General features: G+C 54.1%; 1 protein-coding gene across 1 annotated transcript; it reads left to right on the top strand.

The window, feature by feature from the left end:
• The first annotated feature begins 6,836 nt into the window (after positions 1-6,836).
• On the top strand, positions 6,837-19,022 carry BPIFB6 (BPI fold containing family B member 6). Its single transcript, XM_077769413.1, has 15 exons — positions 6,837-6,933; positions 8,225-8,324; positions 9,391-9,495; positions 9,966-10,115; positions 10,274-10,337; positions 10,773-10,833; positions 11,622-11,713; positions 12,503-12,679; positions 13,706-13,759; positions 14,443-14,616; positions 15,379-15,446; positions 16,884-16,929; positions 17,792-17,855; positions 18,256-18,332; positions 18,964-19,022. The coding sequence occupies exons 1-15, from the start codon at positions 6,837-6,839 to the stop codon at positions 18,988-18,990; spliced, it is 1,356 nt and encodes a 451-aa protein (XP_077625539.1). The 3' UTR covers positions 18,991-19,022.
• The last annotated feature ends 310 nt before the right edge of the window (positions 19,023-19,332 follow it).

Here is a 19,332-nt window from a genome sequence, read left to right as displayed (position 1 = left end):
GGTCCTGTTTGTTCCCAGGGCCACCAAAGCCACCTGGCAGAAGAAGAGGGTGTGGCCACGTCTCTGTTGACCATATCTGTTGACTCCCTCACCTCCTTGCCCCGGGAAGCTCATGCTTTGCAAGGGGACCCTGGAGAGCGGCACGGATGGCTGGCAGTTACCAATGTCATGGTGGCACCTTGGGCACTCTATCCTCAGCTGGTGGCATTTCCCCTCTACAGTGTCACATCCCATCTTGTTCCTAGCACCTCAGAGGAGCCTCATGAGTCAGACAGGCAGGCTGTGGGGTTCCATTTGGCAGATGTGGGGACTGAGGCCTGGCGAGGAGAGGAACATGCCAAGTCTCCGAGTGGGACGGTGGCAGACTCCTGGGATGGCGCCCTTCCAGGACTCCAGGAATAAAAGGTCCAGTGCCCTCTCCCGTCACCAGCACCCCATCCAGGGTGTCCTTGGCTCACAAGCCTCAGGTGACAGGGAGCACACTGCTTTCTTGGGCCGCGTCTCTGTCTTTGGCTTTACCAGGACACAGGCAAGTGTCTGTTGGAAGGAGAGGATCTCTCTCCAGGGCCTGTGGCCTCAAGTGTGTCTAAGTCCTTTCCCTCTGAAAGCTCTTCAGACCCAGCGGCTCACACACGACAACATGGCCTAGGGAGGACCAAGGGACGCGAACCCTGGCAGGCCAAAGCCACGTGATTTTCTTTCCTTGATAAGCTAAGCTCTTAGCCAGACAGAGTGTTCCTTCCTGCTGAGATATACAAGATTCACATTCTGTTTATGTTTCTCTGGGGCTAAAAGGCCTGAATTCCCACCATCAGTAAACAAGACCTTTGGGAGAGTGTGACTCTAACTGGTCCCCTCCAAGGGTTACAGGTTCACCCCAAAGTCTCATGTGACAGGAGGGGCCTGGAGCGAGCCCAGGGTCTGGGTGGTGGGGAGGGGTGTGGGCCCCCGCACTGAGAGAGGGAAGGGCCCGACCCTAACATCCAACTTCGCGATTATGCTCTGGACAGCACAGCTTTTATTTCATTTGCTTGCTTAGTGAGTTCATTCATTAATCCTACTTTTATTGGGACTTAAAATAGGCTCAGCCCAAGGCTAGGCGATTTGGAATACGAGAAAGGCAAAAATTTTAAGAAAACAGACTCAACCAGGAGAGAAAGTTAATAGCTTAGAAAAAGATTGTAAGCTCCGTGTACAGGGTCCGTCTATTAAGTGACAAGTCCAATGATCCAACCACCCTCCCTTCCTTCCATCCATGCATCTGTCCGTCCACATATCTACCCATTTATCCAATTAGCTCTCTCAGCCAGATAGGACTCTGTACCCATGATGTGCCTTGTTCTACAATAGAAGTCCCTTCTAGAGGTGGGGATGAGCACTGGGGAGGCGGGGCTCTTACTCCGGCACGTGGCTGGGCTGCGTGCAGACATATGCAGGTACTTACAGAGGGAGTCTGGGCCCTGTGAGTGCAAGAGGCTTTCAGCGTGGATGCACCAGAGAGGTGGCAGGGGGGGTGAGGGGGAGGTGAGGGCTCTGGCATGTTTGGAAAGGGCTGTGGAAAGCCTGTCCCAGACTGAGGCTGCAGGGTGGCAGAGGGGTCACATTCTGAGCCATTGTTGGACAGCCTCACAGCCACATGATTAAGTAAGTGCAGAAGCCCCTTCCTCTTGCACGTCCCTCCTGTGCCCATGGCTGAGGGCACACTCACTCTAAAGGGGAGATGCCCAAACAAATCTGAGTGTTTTTTGGACGCATGCAGAGCCAAGGGGCAGCCACTGCTGACACGTGGGGCAGAGAGAAGGTGAGCCCACGCCCTCCCAGGTCTGGTCCGGCTCCTCAGAAGCTGCATCCCCCCGCCCCCACCCCCTACTCACCTTGCACACCCTTTCTCTCTGACCCATTGCCCTCGCTCTTTCTCCCCCTGGGACACCTTGACCTGAACTGGTTTGCCCCTGTCTACCAGCTCAAATGCAGTCTTCTTCGGTCACACCCAAGCCCCTCCACCCTGCTGACTCTGATGTCCTTCAATTCCAGACCACTGTCGTTGGTGTCTGTGGCTTCCCTCACAGAGCCCAGCACACGGCAGGTACATATAAATGTGTGGTTAGTGTGCTGCTGACGCTTGCATATGCTTGGCCCGGGCTTGCTACAGCCCCCGACCCCAGGAAGCTGCGTGAAGACCAGTCCCCATAGGCAAGTGGGGAGTCACCTTTGTTGTGTCCCCAAAGCAAGTGCAGGGAAGAGGAAAGGTGGCATGGAGCTTCAGGACCAGCCTGGTCTTCCGTGTCAGAGAGGTGTGGGGGCGGGGGGGCAGGGAATGGTCAGGAGGGTTCCCTGGAGGAAGCAGCCACAGCTGGTCCCGGGGGATGGCTGAATTTGGAGCAATGGGGCAGGTGTTATAGGGGACCAGGCAGGGGGATCCTGGGGTGTGCAGAAGGGAGGTCAGGCGGGCAGGTGTGCCTTGGCAAGTCTTGGCCTGGGATCTGGGGTCCCTTGGATCCAGATTCAACTCCTGATTGTGCCATCACTTGCTGTATGACCTTGAGCCTCAGTTTCTCCACCTGTAAAATGGAGGAAATTGCCAAAGTGCTCATCTCATAGGGCGGTCCTAAGGTTTAAATGCTCTAGTGCAGATCAAACACTAAGCACGATGCTTGGTGCAGGTCACGGGCACAGTAAATGGCCCTCTTATTGCTTTTATTATGGGCAGAATGAAAGCTGAGTCAGAGGGGCTTTGAGAGGTCCAGCCACAAGCTTACTGGACCAGTCTTCCCCTGGGGACCCTGAAGCCACGCGGCTACCCAGTGGCCCAGGAAAGACTCTGTGTTTCCCTACAATAATTTTAGTTTTAGGGAATTTACCTCCTACCTATCCATTGGAACTTGGTTAGGACCAATGTACTTTGAATTTAGGGGAACAGGGGATGACATGAAGGTCCTTTTCCCTCTCAGAAAGCTTCCTGTTATTCTCATACATTATAAAGAGGGTAAGACAGCAGCCAAGGCCACACTGTGAGGACAGTGGCTGGGGCTGGGGCCCAGATCGCTGGAACTATGCACGGGGTTTCTCTGGCCTTCCTGCTCTCCTCACAGTACCTGGGATGGCCCTGGGAGGGGGGGAAGCCAGGTGACCTGAGGCACATGGGGGTGGATTTGCACTGAGTGTGTTGGGGGGTGGAGGTGAGGCTTGTCTGTCCCTCCGTCTGTCAGGGGCAGGTCAGCAGGGATAAAATGATGCTATCTGTAGACTGGCTCCTCAGCTCAGGGCTCAGATCAGGATGAAGCCTGGCTGGGCCAATCCAAGCCCTTCTCTCCTCCTGTCCTGACCTGGCTTCTGTCCCACTGACCTCAGGCAGGCCTTGGCCCTCTGGCCTCAGTGGCCCCATGCGCACATCAGGCTCGGCAACGTCCTCCAACATTCAGACCCATGAGCTCCCTGTGGGGCAGACGAGGAAAACCTCTGGCCTCCAGCAGCCCCCCGGGACTTCCTAGCACTCTCGAGGTGCCCCCAGCCCGGCCCCCTGAGGGCCCCGTGGAAAGCACACCAGAGGCGGGACACCCAAGACCTGGGTCCCAGCCCCAGCTCTGTGGCCAGCCTGCGTGTGGCCCGGGATGACTCTGCCTTCATTGTCCTCTGGGTTTGGACCTAGAGAGAAGCTCACCTGGTATTTACCAGCTCCTGGCTTCCTCTGGAGGTCCCCTCTGATGGCACCCCCTGGTTCATTAGCTCCTGGTGGCCCCTGGGAGTCTCAGATGGTCCAGGCAATGCCAGTCAGGCCTGAGACACCTGTCCACTGCCTTGCAGAGCTGCCTCGGCTCCGACGCAACATCAGCTCCTCGGGCATCAGCTCCGACGCCCTCTGCTCCAGGAATCTGGCTCTAGTGTCAACCCCTTTCTNGTTCCCAGCACCCCTACCTCCCCAGGAATGACCTGGTTCTGTAATTGTTGATTTGTCACATGCCCATCCCCCGCTGTAGGCTACAGGAGGAGCCCCAACACCTTTGTTCACTGCAGCGCCCCCTCGTGCCCCATGCAGGCCTGGCACACAGTAGGTTCTCCATGTTTGTGGAGGAAACAGACTAGTGCCCACTATGTGTCTGGCCTGGTGGGAGGTGCCAAGTCCAGAGGAGGGGGCAGTGTGAGCCCTGCCGCCCACTTCAGCAACTGCGTCCCCTGCCCAGTGCCCACCGTCATGCAGCCGCCCAGGCTCGCCCCCGCTCTCCTCCTCTGGGCTATTTACATTGGAACAGACTGAAGATCACGTGAACATCGGGGCTCTGTTCTTCAGACCTCTAGATAATTATCTGGGCCTTATTAAGCCCTTAATGATCCAAACAGCTGATCAGGCTCCTGAATATAAGGACTTTCTCGTCCCAGGGTCAGGAGGCAGAGGTTGGTCATCTGCAGAATATCCTTGGGCTCAGCAAGGTAAGGACAGGCCCCACCTGTGGAAATTTTCCCGGAGAATGTCTTTTATAGATGAGAACACTGGGGCCCAGAGAGGGGAAGGGACTTGGCCTGAGATCACACAGCAAAGGCTTGGACCTACACCCTGACTGCTTCCCGGTACTCCCCACCTAGCAGGAAGCCACTGGACAGTGAAATCTTCAGCTGCTGCAGGGCTTAGGCAAGATCAAGGAGGCAGAAGAGCTGAGGGGCCTCCTTGGGAAGACCGTGGAGGTTCTGCTTTGCAGGAGCTCAGAGCTGAGCTGGGGCAACGGGGGCAGGGAGCGGGCAGCTAGGCATTCGGCAGGCAAAGAGAGGCAGGAAGGGACTTCAAGTGGAGGAAAACGTGTGAGAGGATGGGGTGGGAGCAGCAGGGAATGCTTATCTTGGGTGGGACAGATTAAGAACATAGTCAAAGTCAAGCTGTGATCTTTGAAACTGAGGGTGGCTGGGGATTGAGGGGAGGCTTCCAGATGGAGGAAGCAAGGACTGAAATTAAGACTTGACAGACAGGCAGGCTGTGGATGGATGGAGGGAGGGCATTCTAAGAGGGAGGAATAGCTTAGATGAAAAAAGACAAGCAAAGTCAGAAACAAAACCCTGGCATTGACTGTTTGTCCTAGAAATACGTGCATGACACTGTTACCCCAGCTGCTGATTATACTAGGAGGACAAAAATCCTGCCCGAGTAGCCTTAATACCTGGCAATAGGTCTGGCCTGGGAATGGGGAGCTGAGGTGGTGCTTTCTTGGGGCTCAGTCTTCCCAACCGGGAGACGGGCGGGGGGTGCTGGGGCTGGAGGAGACCATCACCAAGCCTCCTCCAGCTCTGACGCTGAACTTCACAGTTCCCTGGGGGTGATTTTCAAAGACATCCAGCACTGGGCATGCATGTACCCAGCACATGAGTGCGTGTGTTCATAGAGGTCAAGGGAACACCAAAAGTGATTATGCTTGAGCCCAGAGAGATCTTTAAAACTTAAATGGGATTAGAGAGAAATAGATCACACTTTAATTTAGCAAATATGGTAATTATAGACCTGAATGGTCTTCCTGGGTTTTTCCCCCCCTATTTATTTTGAGAGAGAGAGAATAGAGCACACAAGAAAGAGTTGGTGAGGGGCAGGGAAAGAGGAAGAGAGAATCCTAAGAAAGCTCCATACTGTCAGTGCAGCGGGGCTCGAACTCACGAACTGTGAGATCAAGACTTGAGCGGAGATCAGGAGTTGGAAGCCCAACCGACCGAACTGCCCAGGTGCCCCTCCCTGGCTTTTTGAAAGCTGCCTGCTTCTCATCCTTCAGATCTCAGCCTACATATCTCCTCCGAGAGTCCTTCCTTGACCACCCCAACCCGTGCCCTGTGCGCACGCACATACACACGCATGCACTTTACCCCATTCTATCACTTGTCTTCGAGATTCGGGAGGAACAGAACTATCTCTGCCATGTGAACCTTGTAGCCCGGTCTGCCCGGCACATAGTAGGCACTCAATAAATATGAGGCAAATGAACGAATGCAGGTACAGGCCCAGACTGGAGAGGCGGCCCCGGTAGGCGCCCATCTCTCTGGGTCCACGCAGCCCTCAGTGGCCCAGCCTGCTGTTGGCAGGAGTCCAGCTGGAAGGTCCCCTCTGGGTAACACAGGCCAGGCCCTGTGGTCCCTCCCAGATTCTTTTCAGCCGCAGCTCAAACCTGAAATAAGTGGCCTCTGCTTGGGAGAATTTCAGGTCTCAGTAAGTGAGAGGGAAGGGTTCTTGGGGGTCCAGGGTTGGGGTGAGGCTTTTCTAGGAATCTTGAAGAGCCTGGAGTAAGAGTTTCTTATTCAGTTCTCTATTCACTGCCTGTGAAGCCATGGATGTGTGCCTCAGTTTCCATTTTGGTGTGGTAGTATCTCATCTCAAGGGGTCTTAAGGGGCCATAAGTTGAGATTTCTGGATGAGACTGAGCTAGAGGAAGTGGGAGTGCCACTGTAGTGTCAGGATCGGGGGAGCAGGGGGTCCCCCATTCCCATGCTGCATTGGGAGGTGCCAGGCCCCTCTGCGGCCCCAGATTGGCACTGAGCTGCCCTTGAACTCATGCAAAACTGTGGCTGAACCTACCCCTTTATGCAGGCTGGTCAGAACACACATCACGCTGACAGATGGGGAAACTGAGGCTTAGAGGGGGCAAGTGAGCCTCCCTGGGTGACACAGAGGCCCTGTGTTCAATCAGAACACTCTTTGACCCCTCTGGAAGTCAGGAATAAGGTTTGCCGAACTGGAGTTCAAAGGCCCCTGGACCCCTGAGACCATCCAGGAGGCCCGTTCTCTTCGGGAGCACAGGAAGTCCCCGGGGGGGCCCGGGGTCTCGGGGGCCTGCTCCCAATTCAGGCCCCATGGCACAGGGCGAGCCATGCTGCAGATCCTGTTTCTGGCACTCTGTGGCCTGCTGACCCCCATGCGAGCTGACCCCGGGGCGCTGCTGCGGCTGGGCATGGACATCATGAACCGCGGTAAGCCGGAGGGCCCGGGTGGGGGGCTGATGGCAGGTGGCAGGCAGTGACCACTCGTGTTTGCACGGCCTTGAACATCCTGTGATCCTCAAGGCAAAGTTAGCAGCAATGGCATTATTCTTCCATTTTATACAGAGGAGGAAACTGAGGCCCAGAGACAATGGGCTGACTTGTCCAAGGTCCCTCCACAAGTCAGAGGCAGAGCAGGAAATGCTGCTTCCCTGGGTCCCCTCCTGGCCCCAATTGTAGGGCTGGTGGCCATAAGTGGGCTGTGGGGATGACAGACATGAGCCAAATTCCGGCTCGGCTACCAATTTGCCGTGTGACCTCAGGCGATGTGTTCTTCCTCCGCGTTACCGTTTGCTTGTCTGTAAGTATAAAATGTAAGGAAATGTACAGTAGGGAGCTGGGTCCTTACCTGGGCAGATCACATGAAATGTGAGATTAAAATCTCCTGGAGGGACTTTAGTAACACTTATTTCCCGTCTCCCAGCTCCATGACTTCGAGGGAAACGAAGTCACATGCAGGTACAGAGGGCTGGTGGCAGCTCTCTCAGCTCAGTGTGCGTCCCTTTCCGGGAACCAGCCTATGACCATTCTGCAGGTGTTTCTGGCTTGGTGACCCTCAGGGTTGGGGCCTCCTGGCCTGGGGAGCGAGCAGAATCTGCATCTTTAACAAGTTCTCAGATGAGCTCCCTAGTGCCCCGGCTTTGAGAGCAGCTGGGCCACAGGATGTCTTGGGGTTTAAGGCCCCCTCATGGAATGCCCCCCACAAGCTGTTTCTAGTCTCTGCCACGTCCCTCCCCGCCCCTCTGGCCATGCTGGCTTTCTCGCTTCTGCCTCACCATGCCACCTTCTTCCCTGCTTCTCCACCTCTGCATTTTTTATACCCTCTGCCTGGAGCGACCTCCTTTACCTCTTGGCTTCCTGGTGAAAATTCCTACCCTTCCCGCAAGGACCAACTGATATGGCACCTCCTCCTAGAAGCCTTCCCTGGCTCTTGTCTTCCGGCCCAAACCACGCCTGTCGTTCCTCCAGCTGCCCCAGTGGCTCTTGTCACTTGTCACTGTCCCAATTCCTGGTAACCACCTCTCTCGTGAGGCCAGGGGAAGGCAGGGGTCAGTCATGGTTCCTCTCTGGGTCTCCGGCTCACCCAGCCCAGGGGCACAGTGACTCTGGGCCCAGAGTGGTGTCACTTGTGAGGGGCCTGTGCCTGGGACGCCTGGGGGTTGGTGCAGGGCAGGAGGGCAGCGGGGAGGCCTGCTAAGTGGATACCCCCCTTTTCCAGAGGTACAGAGCGCCATGGATGAAAGCCATATCCTGGAGCAGATGGCGGCCGAGGCTGGCAAGAAGCGGCCGGGGGTGAAACCCATCAAGGGCATCACCAAGTGGGCAGGGGAAGGGCCTTGGGGGTGGCAGGGTCGGGGGTGGTGGGGAATGCTGGGCCCAGGACCTGCGAAGGCAGGAGGGAGCTCTGGGCAGACATTGGGGCAGGGCCTGGGGCCTCTTCCCTGCTTTGCTGTTGGCTTGCTGTGTGACCTTGGGTAGGTCACTGCTCCTACCTGGGCCTTAGTCATCCCTTGGAGACAATACCTGCCTCTTGTGAGCAGGATTGTTGGGAAGCGGAAGTGAGGTTGAGAAGTCAAATCCCACCTCCCTGCACACAGCAGAGGCTCACTGAATGCATGTGAAATTGAAGGAAAGTTTCTCAAATGACAGAGCCAGAAAGGTATCAACCACCGTCTAATGGTGAGGCAGATTGGTTCCCCTGCAAGCGCTCCGTGGGATCGATTGGTAGGGGCTGCCTGGAATGGTGTGCTGGGAAGGGTGGGCTCCGAGGCACAGGCTGTGATCAATTAGCAATGTCTGCCCAGAGCTCCTGAATGGGGGGGAAGGTTAGATGTGCCACATCTTCGTTATCCTGGATCCTGACTGGTGGTTCTCAGCCAGGGGTGTTTTGCCTCCAAGGGACATTTGGTAACATCTGGAAACACTTTTCCTTATCACGCTTTGCTGGAAGGGTAGGTGGAGGTGCCTCTAGTGCCTCCAGTAGATGGAGGCCACAGATACCGGTAAACATCCGACCAGGCACAGGTCAGCCCCCCACAACAAAGAATTATTCTGCCCAAATGTCAATGGTGCCACTGTTGAAAAACCCTGATCTAGGCAAGCCTCCCCATTTTGCCAGTGGGGAAACTGAGGCCCACAAAGGGGAAGTGCAGCCCAAGGTCACACAGCCTAGTGTCCTGACTCACAAGTGACAAGTACTTCCATGTACAGACTGGTTCGTGTCCAGCCTTTGCATTTCACAAGAACCCCACAAGGCAGGCTTATCCCTATGACATGGGGTGGGGGATTTTGCCAAGACTTCCTGGCAAGGTGGTGGAGGAGGGGGCTAGGAGCAGGGTCTCACCTGCCTGGTTCTCATTGCTGTGGGTGTCTGTCCCCTCCCAGTCTGAAGGTGAAGGACGTGCAGCTGCCTGTCATCACACTGAGCTTCGTGCCTGGGGTGGGCATCTTCCAGTGCGTGTCCACCGGTATGACCATCACTGGCAAGAGGTGAGCATGGCAGAGGAGGGAAGGAAGAAAGGAAGGAAAATGACCTTGTCTTACTCTTTCGTGTGCACTTATTGAATACCTACTGTGAACCACCTGGGCGCTGTGGTCTGAAATAGTGCATGTTTGTTTCCTACATTTGATGGGAACCAGACTTGAGCACAAATGATCAGAGACTGAGTGACTAGCTTAGGACAGAGGAAGTGTGAGGGGAATCAGAAAAGGCTTTGGGGTAGATAATGAAAGCTGAGTAGGGTTTTGAAGGATGTGCAGGAGTTCACCAAAGCAAGAGAGAAGAGGAAAGACTGATTTTGTGGCCTTGGGCAAGTCCCATCTTCTTTTCTGTCCTGTGGGTGGGGTGGTGCCTCACCCTTTCCCCCTCCCAGAGCTGCTGAGACTGAGGGCAACATGAAGACGGGGTAGTGACCACAGTGGCAAAGATGCCCATGATGCCCGCTTGCCCTCTCCTCCAGCTTCATGGGTGGGAACATGGAGATCATCGTGGTTCTGAACATCACAGCCACCAACCGGCTTCTGCAGGATGAGCAAACAGGTCTCCCCATGTTCAAGAGCGAGGGCTGTGAGATCGTCCTGGTCAGTGTGAAGACCAACCTGCCCAGCAAGTGAGGGGCTCTGTGGCTGGGGAGGGAGGTGGGGTCCACACCACCGCCCCTGCCCAGCACCCCGCTTCCCGAGCCACTGCCCTTCCTCAGTTGTGTCCCCGAATGTCCTGTGCCTAATTTCCTGCCATCTGTGCCCTGTCCCCACCCTCTGTGTCCAGCATGCTGCCTAAGGTTGTCAACAAGTTCCTGGACAGCACCCTGCACAAAGTGCTTCCGAGCATGGTGAGTGCCCCGAGCAGGTCTCAGCCCACATCCGTAGCAGTGCTCAGAGCACGGCGAGTGCGCTTTCCCTTGGGTGTGACCCTGACTGACTGATGGAGGCTGTGGCTGTCTCAGGAGGTGAAGGTGCCTTGATCGGCTAGTGACGTCTGCCATGAGCACAGAAGGAGGAAATGGCAGACCGCACACCACAGCTTGCCACCTGCTCCCATTACCACTCGCTGGGGCACGAGGCTTTCTGGATTCCCAGGCGGTCAGGAGCTCTGGATTCCAGTCCAGGCTCTGCCATCGACTTTCCGCGTGACGTGTAGACCCAGTTTCCCCTTCAGCCCTGTCCCTCCAGGGCTCTTGGGCCTCCCCAGGCAGTACCACTCCGCTGTGAAGAGTAAGGCCTTCCACGCAGGGGCCCTCTCAGTCCAGTACCTTCTCTGCTTCCAGATGTGTCCAGCCATCGACGCGGTCCTGGTGTATGTGAACAGGAAGTGGGCCAACCTGAACGGTGGGTAGCCCCAGCCATGCTTCGCTCCCACACGGACATCAGGACGGCTGGACTTTGAGGCCCCCATTCTCCATTCAAGCACCTGCTCCAAGCCCAGCCTTGGGACAGGAGGTCTAAGGTCATGGTGTCTGTCCATGCTTCCACTCTCCAGATGGGAAGCCTGAGGCCCTGAGGGACTCTGGGCTCTTTGTCTCAGCCCTCCATCCAATGTTCTATCCCTCTCCCCCCAGACTCTGAGGACAGCAGCCATCAAGGGCTCATCCACAAAACCTGCACCCCGAATAGTAATCCTATAGTGGTGACACCTGACTCTTTCCTTTGTCACAGGGGTCTACTGCCTCTGTTTCCTCTGGATTCATAGGGTCCATAGGTGAGAGGAAGGCCCAATGCCTGGGCCTGAAGAAAACTGGCTCATGTGCTCAGTACTGTGGCCTGGCACAAATCATTTCATTCCTCTGAGCCTCAGTTTTCTCATCTGTAGAACAGAGCCAACAATCCTAACCATGCCAGTCCATTGTGGGAACTGAGCTGCAACATCCCTTGTGAATTCTCAAGCTCTGTGCCTGCATAGTGGTGGGAGGGAGTGGCACTTCTGGGCCAGCCATCCCTGCCTCGGTTCTACAGATGGAAATTACTAAGACCCGGAGGGGCTCAAGTAACTTGCCTTGGGTCACGCAAAGGGCAAGGGCTCCTGGCACCCAGGCCAGCCCAGGTGGCAGCTGACTGGCACCAGTCTCTACAGCTTGAACCCATTGGTGCCTCTCTGAGTAGAACCTCCTTTTGCACAGCCCCCATGCCCGTGGGCCAGATGGGCACCGTCAAATATGTCCTGACATCCATGCCGACCACCACAGCCAGCTATCTCCAAGTAGGCTTCAGTGTAAGTGCCAGGGGGCCACCAGGGGCCTGGGGTCTCACCAGCCTGCCCTGCCAGGGAGGTGGCTGGACTGGGTTGTGGGAGGTGTGAGGGGCCCTCAGGCCCTGGCAGACCAGGCCCGCCGTGAAAGTGCTCCCCGAGACTGAAACCTTGTCTTCCCTCTCTGCTCTCGGCATGAACCTTCAATCCTGAGCCGACCTCCAGGACTGCTGACCCCACACGCACGCCTTCTCCAAGGCTGTCTGCTTCTAACAGGGAGTGGCTCACCCAGTTGTACAGATGGGGACACGGGGGCCCAGGGAGGAGGCAGGACTTGCCTAGGGTCTCGCTGTGAGTTGGTGGCAGAGGTGGGTCCTCACCCAAGTCTCCAGATCTCCAGGTGACTAGGTGAGACGCCTCTCCCAGGAATGGGAAGAAAAACCCCACAATGTCACCTCCCTGTGAAGTCTTCTTCCTTCTTCCAGGCTCCACCTGGTTTGCCATTTACCTCCTTCTGAGAATACACAGAAAGCATGTCTGTATCAGTTTCAACTCGTCAGGCAGACTAACTGAAGTTACTTAAGCAATGCTATCAGCAACCACCGTCAATGAGTGACTGGTTCCCTTATCCTCACAGGCCTCAGTTTGCCCATCTGTACGCTGGGATGGTAGCCTGCTCTTGGCTCTACCATCTAGTCACTTACTGACTTGGAGGCTGGGTTAAGTGCCATTTAGTTTTGAGGACAGAGTCTTGCCCGCAGCCATGGTCCTTCACGGCCAAGGCTAAGCATGCCTCTGCCCGCTGTCCCGCAGCCTGTGGTGCAGCAGCAAGAACGCAACACCCTCCAGCTTGCGGATGCGGGCGAAGCCCTCGAGTTCCCTGAGGGCTATGCTGCAGGCTCCTCACAGCTGCTGCTCTCGGCCACCTTCCTCACCACAGAGCTCGCCCTTCTGCAGAAGTCCTTTAATGTGAATGTGCAGGACATGAAGGTGAGCTGCCCTTGCCTGGTGTGTCTATTCTGAGAATTACCCTGGGGCTGTGACTGGGAGATGCCAGGACTGATTGGGTTTCTATCATCAGTTTGCCCCGACACCCGCCACCTCTCTGTCCGTGTAACTACCATCTACTCATCCATCCATCCATCCAACTGCTCATACAACCAGGTATTCATCCATCAACCTACAACTCTCATGCACTGGCCATCCATCCACCTTCTTTTTATCCAGTCATCAGCCACCCATTCATTCATCTCACTATCATATACTCATGCTGTAGACTCGACTCCAGCCTTCCAGCTAGCATCCGTCCACCCTTCATGTCATCCATACTTAGAACAGGGTCTGGTACTACTGAATAAGTGAGCCCATGTATCTGACCTTCAGCACCCAAACACCCATCTATCCACCCAACTCTCCATTATCCGTCCTCCTTCTCATCTATCCATTTATCCATCATCACTGACCCATCCATTCATCCATCCATCTGTGCACCCACCATCCATCCATGTACCTTCTCATCCATCCCCCCACCAATCAATCCATTCACCATCCATTCTCCCACCCATTTATAGACCATTCCACACCTTCATATCCGTTCTCCTCCCATACATCACTCCTTCCATCCCTCCACCCCTGACCTGTCCATCTATTATTCATTCTCCTACCTAAGTGTTCGTCCATCCATCCGTGCATCCATTCAGCACTCATTTGTTCACCCCTTTCCCACTCATCTATCCATCCACAAATCCGTCCACCCACCCCCCTCTCATCCATCACATCCGTCCATCTGTTTGCCACTCATTCACTCAACATTTTCTCAGCATCTGACCTTATGCTAAAAGCCATGGACACTGGGATGTGTAAGCCACAGTCCGGGCTACCCAAGAGCTCCTTATCTACTCAATCACAGAGTTATAAGGTTATGATGAAAGGAACTTCAGAGGGCATATTTTATAGAGTCTGTTAGGAAGGGTGGGGGAGGGCTTTAACAGTCGTAACCTTGATTTTATTTTGTAGATTGGTCAGCTGCCCCCACAAACCACTAAGACACTGGCTGGCTTCATCCCTAAAGTGAGTGCCCCGACTGCCCATGACCACCATGCCTACCTGACCTTGTTCTCCAATCAAAGGGACAAGGGATTTGGGAGACAGATTTTCTTTTTTTTTTTTTCTTAAACATTTTTTTTTNACATCTTCTTGATCCATTCATCTGTTGATGGACACTTAGGCTCTTTCCATGTTTTAGCTATTGTGTTGTTTATTTATTTTTGAAAGAGAGAGACAGCATGTGAGTTGGGGGGGAGGCAGAGAGAGAGGGAGACACAGAATCTGAAGCAGGCTCCAGCCTCTGAGCTGTCAGCACAGAGCCTGGCGTGGGGCTTGAACTCACAAACCCAAGCTAAAGTCGGATGCTTAACTGACTGAGCCGCCCAGGTGCCCCTGGGAGGCAGCTGTTCAAGGCCACATTTCCCTTGACTGATGTGGAATCATCCTAACTTCTCCATAAAGTGCTCTTTGGGTCCAGCATAGAAACAGCCCAGGTTTTGTGAGTTTTACTTTCTGTGTCCAATAAGCAATAGCCAGACTGTCTGTTTTGTTTCTTTTATTTCCTGATAGACACATTCTGGCCCTTGCATGTCATGTTTCTCGTGTCCAAGGTAGTAATGACCTTATTTCAGGATGGACTCCTGATTTCAAATGAAGCCACCACTCTGAGGTGGCTTTCCCTGAGGGGAATTTCCTGGTTTCTGTAGGTAGCTAAGGCCTATCCCAAACCGAAGCCCTTGGTGACCCATATCAGGATTAACAAGCCCCCCAAAGTCACCATGACGACAGGCAAGAGCCTGCTGCACCTCCACGGCTCCCTGGAGATGTTTGCTGCTCGGCGGCGAGGCAAGGCTCCTGTGTCCCTCTTTCTCCTGGAAACTGTGAGTACAGTCCATTTCCCACTTAGGCCCAACCTTGTGGATATTCAAGACTGGAGTGTAGGATTTTAGTTAATAGCCAAGTAATGGATTGAAGGATCCTTAATGACTCTCACTTACGTGATCCTAACCTCCTGGGAACTATCACCTGACGTCTGATCCTTGGCTCTGCCACTAAACCTTTGAATGGCTAGAAAGATCAATAAACTGAGGGCCAGTAGTTTAGTCTTTCCTTTCTCTCTCCTTCCTCTCTCCCCTTCTTCTTCCTTCCTTCACTTCTTCCCCCCAACATTCATTAGCATCTACAAGGGCCGAGAAGGGCTCACCCAGGGGACTATGGGAGCCTAGGAAGATCCCAAATCTAGTCGAGGAAATCACAGAGGACTTCCCAGAGAAGGTGATGTCTGAGCTGTTTTAAAGGTTGAGCAGGAGCTGGCCAGGGAAAGGGTTGATGCTGGGGAGGCTTGTAATGGGGGGCACTCCAGGTAGAGGTCACAGGATGTTCAAAGGCGGAAGCAATAATGCAGTGCACACAAGGACGTACAAATGTGCTAGATGTTTTTGAGAGTCTTGTCCTGGGGCAAGTACAGAGAAGACAAGGAACCTGGGCTGGGGGCATAGGGAGACGACTGGATCCAGTTCCTGCAGGTGCGATTGGCAGAGAGGAAGACCTCTGCTTTGTTATGACAATGGTACTGGGAAGGTGGAGCCCCTGGTTTTACCACTGCCTTCTGCCTGCTTTTGTCCCCACTCGTCACCCACCAGCACTTCAACCTGCAAATCCAGTACTCAGTTCATGAGGACCGGCTGCAGATGGTCACCTCTCTGGACAGGTAGGAGTCTGATGCCCATGCTGGTGCGCCCATACTCCCGCATGGGCATTACCACCAGCCCTTGGTTTTCTGCTCCACGGTCTCCCTCCGGTCCATCCGGAGTGGCCCACACTGCCAAGATGCTCTGGTCACTATCCCTGTTCTAGAATCCTCAATAGCTCATTACCTGCATCATCTTTTCTCAAATCTTAGCCTGGCACTCAAGTCCCTTCTCAAAGTCTCCCACCACTGCTCCCACTAGGCTCTTGCACAGTGCATCTGACTATGGGTCCATGTCCCCTTTTCCCTTAATAGGCTTTTCCCTGTGCCATCCAAATGCCACCTGCCAGTCAGCACCCACCTCAAATGCCACTTCCTCCTAGAAGCCTGTCCTTCCTTCTACTAACAACAGCTAACATTTATAGAGCTCTTTCTCTGTGGAAGCACTGGCTACATACATTATGCTCATCATCCTACTTCAAAATCCTAGTTTTCCATCCAGTTACTCATTAATTTTCATATTTGTCTTAAGCTTTGATCTGACTTGTATTCGGCCAGGATTCTTTCAGTGCAAGAGGGAATTCCTACCTAACTGGCTTAAGCCCAGAAGGGAATCTTTGCGCTCACGTGACTGAAAACTCTAGGGATAGATCTTAATTGCAGGCATGGCTAGACTAGCTTAGGTGCACAAAGTCCTTGGGATCGCCCTCCTCTCTCGGCTTTTGCTGTCCTCTTTGTGACTTAAATTCTCAGGCGGCGTCTCCCCAGGTGGTGGCAAAGTGACCCCAACCGCAAAAGAGGCCTCTTGTTCAATAGTTTTAACTAAATTACCAAGGCTGCTTCTCATTGGGTTAGCGCGGACCACATGACCAATCCTAACTAATCCCTGACCCCGGAGATGGAGCGCTCTGATTGGTCCGGTCAGGGTCATGCGCTCACGCTGGGGCTCTGTATGCCTTGGAATGACAGTGGAAAATGGAAGGTCTGCTCCTGGAATAAAGACTAGAATCCAGGAAGACAAAGCCACCAGATGACCATCACATGGCCTGTTCTTGTGTCCTCATGTGTTAGTGCTTATCAGAGGCTGTGCAGGGAAGGAGGTCACTGAAGGGTCCTCACCCCACCCTGTACCTTTCGAGGATGTGCGGCTGACTAGTTGGGCAGAAAACCTCTGCATACCTGGCCTTGGGCAGGAGCAACAGATATGGCTGGGGGTCCCAGAGGGAAAAGTCAGGACCAAGGAGAAGAGGAAGTGGTTTGAGCTGTGGGAAACACAATGGGCTGTAATGAAAGGTGATGAGTGATGAGTGCCCCATCATAGGTAATATCCAAGCATAGACTTGGGGGCACCTGCTCTGAAGGCTGTACAGGGACTTCTGCCTCAGAGAGGGGCTGTGGCCAGGGGCAGTGGCTCTGACTGTGTTGCCTGCTGCTTGTCCCCCTCAAAACCCCGTGCAGATTACTGAGCCTATCGCGGGAGTCTTCATCGATTGGTGCCTTCAATGTAAGTATCTCGGGTTCTCCTGCCTGATCTGGTTTGAGGGCAAGATGGGCCTATTCTCCCTTGGCACTGCAGGGATGGGCCCTGAGATGGAGGCAGAGTGAATAGAGCAACTCGTTGTGGGGCTTGGGGCAGCTGATGTGCTGTGTGACCCTGGGAAAGTCGCTTAGCCTCTCTGAGTCCATCTCCTTTTCTGGATAGAATCTAGACATGTCCCTGGCTTGGTTTTGATCACTGCCATGCATAGCAGCCGCCTGAGGCTGCTTGGCCGGCCCAGCTGTCATTTTTATTCGTCTTTGTAGCCTCAGGGCCCAAGATAGAACCTGAGCAGCAGGTGCCAACAACAATAAAAACAACACCGCTTATTGAGTACTGGCTCTGCTCTGTGCTTTACGCAAACTCACCGAATCCCTGTGCATAGGTCCTATTGTATTCCACTTCCACAGATGGGGAAACTGAGGTACAGAGTGGTAGTGAATGAATGACTGAAATGACTGAGTTTTCTGTAGGAGCAAAATGAAGTCCATAGGTCGCGCATGGTGTCTTGAGTTCCTCCTGCCCCGTGACCTAAGGCCCGTATGTCACTCAACAGGGATCAAGTAGAGGTACAGGGCATCAGCCTACGGTCAAGCAGGGTCCAGCCCAGTTTTGACACTAGGTGGACAATTATTTGATGCCTCTGATATTCATTCCTATGGTCCCTGGACCTGGTCGAAGTGAGGGCTGCGAAAATCTGAGCATCAGATTTTCCTACTTCAACATCCTACGTTTCCATCCAGTTACTCACACTGGATGAAGTGAACTAAACTGAACTGAACTGAACGATGGGATGTGGGTATTTTCTCTCCTTCTCTCTCACCCCCAGGAGAAAGGGTTGACTGGCTTCATCACTGATTATCTCCAAGAGGCGTATGTCCCAGTCATCAATGGTGAGGGCTCCAGTAGGCTTTGATTTTACTGAAAGCAGGAAGGGATGCCACCTGGGTGGTCCCAAAGCCCTTTCACTGACCCTAGATAAGGGAGGCTAAAAGGGAGTGAAGGTCTTTGAAGCCAATGTAGTCTTAATGTCACCTACCTGGGGACAAAGGCCCCTCCCACAATTTGAGACCCTTGGCCCTTGACCCCACACCATGAGTCTGATCTTGACCCAGACCTGGGATGTAAATGCACGTGGTGAGGCTTCTGTGCTCTGTGCCTGTGCAGAGGGCAAACGTCATTTGTCACTTACTGTGCTGTTCCCCACTACTCTGTTCCAGGCAGCCAGCTTGGCTTTAAGGGGTAATCGACTGCACAGCAGCCAGCTAAAATGACTCTTACTGTGTTTCTCAGATGTGCTCCAAGTCGGGTTCCCACTTCCAGACTTGCTGAACATTGATTACAACCTGGCGAAGCTGGACATAGCAGAGGTGAGGGAAGGAACTGAGGAAAGCCATGTCAGTCAATAGGTTTGGCCAATGAACCGAGAGCAAAAAGCCTTCCTCTCTCAGCCAGGAGGGAGGAGGCTTGGGGAGGGCAGTGGCCATCAGTACAATCCTGCCACTCCCTTGAGCAAGCCCCTGCCCCTCAGAACTTGGTCCCCCGCTTGGCCAGGGGCTCCTCAAGAGGAAAACTGAATTCTGCTACTTTCCTTCTCTGTCGCCTCGGGCAAATTGCTTCACTTTTTTCTATGCCTCCATTCTTCTGTTGTTTAACACAGGGTTGATAATAGGGGTGTACCCACCTCAGAGAGCTATTGAGATAATTCACCTAAGAGCATACAGTAAGTGCTTAATAAATACTAGCTTTACGTTACTTGCCAAGTATTGTGCTTGGAGCATTAAACGTACACTTTTCTCATTTGGTCTTTCCACTCGGAGAGGTAGGGATGCTGTCTCCACCTGACCGTGGAGAAAACTGACACCCGGAGAGGAAAAGGGCCATAGGCGGGTCTAGTTTATCCTCTGCTCCCACGCACCAGACTGACTTCCATTTTTTGGCCATGGCCTGACTCGTCCCACGCCCTGCCATGACCCCACCTGGCTCTTTGCCTCCTTCCAGAATGCCCTGGTGCTGGTGCTCGACTGACCGGGCAGGATTTGCCCCCACGACGCCGACCGACTGCGCCCTCTGGAGGAGCCCCCGATTGGAGCAGCTGGGCCCAGCCCCCTCCCCACCAGGGGACACCTCCTTTGACAAGGAGTGAGCGGGCAGGCCTGGGCTGGGCCTTGGCAATAAAGACGAGAAAGATCCTCACAAACATCTGGTGGTTCGATCTCTTAATTTGTAACAAACTGATGTCTGCCTTTTCTTCCCCTTCCGTGGGGTGGGTGGTATTGTGTGTGTGGCATTTGCCACAGCCTCGGGGGCAGGCGTGGGCTGCCTCATGGAAACCTGAGGATGCCATGCTCCGGGCTCTACTGTCACTGT

Source organism: Crocuta crocuta, unplaced genomic scaffold (assembly GCF_008692635.1).
Source record: "Crocuta crocuta isolate KB4526 unplaced genomic scaffold, BGI_CrCroc_1.0 scaffold445, whole genome shotgun sequence".
Lineage (NCBI taxonomy): Eukaryota > Metazoa > Chordata > Mammalia > Carnivora > Hyaenidae > Crocuta > Crocuta crocuta.
The sequence above is the reverse complement of the archived record's forward strand: the minus strand, read 5'-3'. Positions and strand labels throughout refer to the sequence as shown.

Coding starts and splice junctions, on each gene's coding strand:
- BPIFB6 (XM_077769413.1), top strand. CDS start 6,837: ATGCTGCAGATCCTGTTTCTGGCACTCTGTGGCCTGCTGACCCCCATG. Junction 15,447..16,883: donor ATGGTCACCTCTCTGGACAG/GTAGGAGTCTGA, acceptor AACCCCGTGCAG/ATTACTGAGCCTATCGCGGG. Junction 16,930..17,791: donor CATCGATTGGTGCCTTCAAT/GTAAGTATCTCG, acceptor TCTCACCCCCAG/GAGAAAGGGTTGACTGGCTT.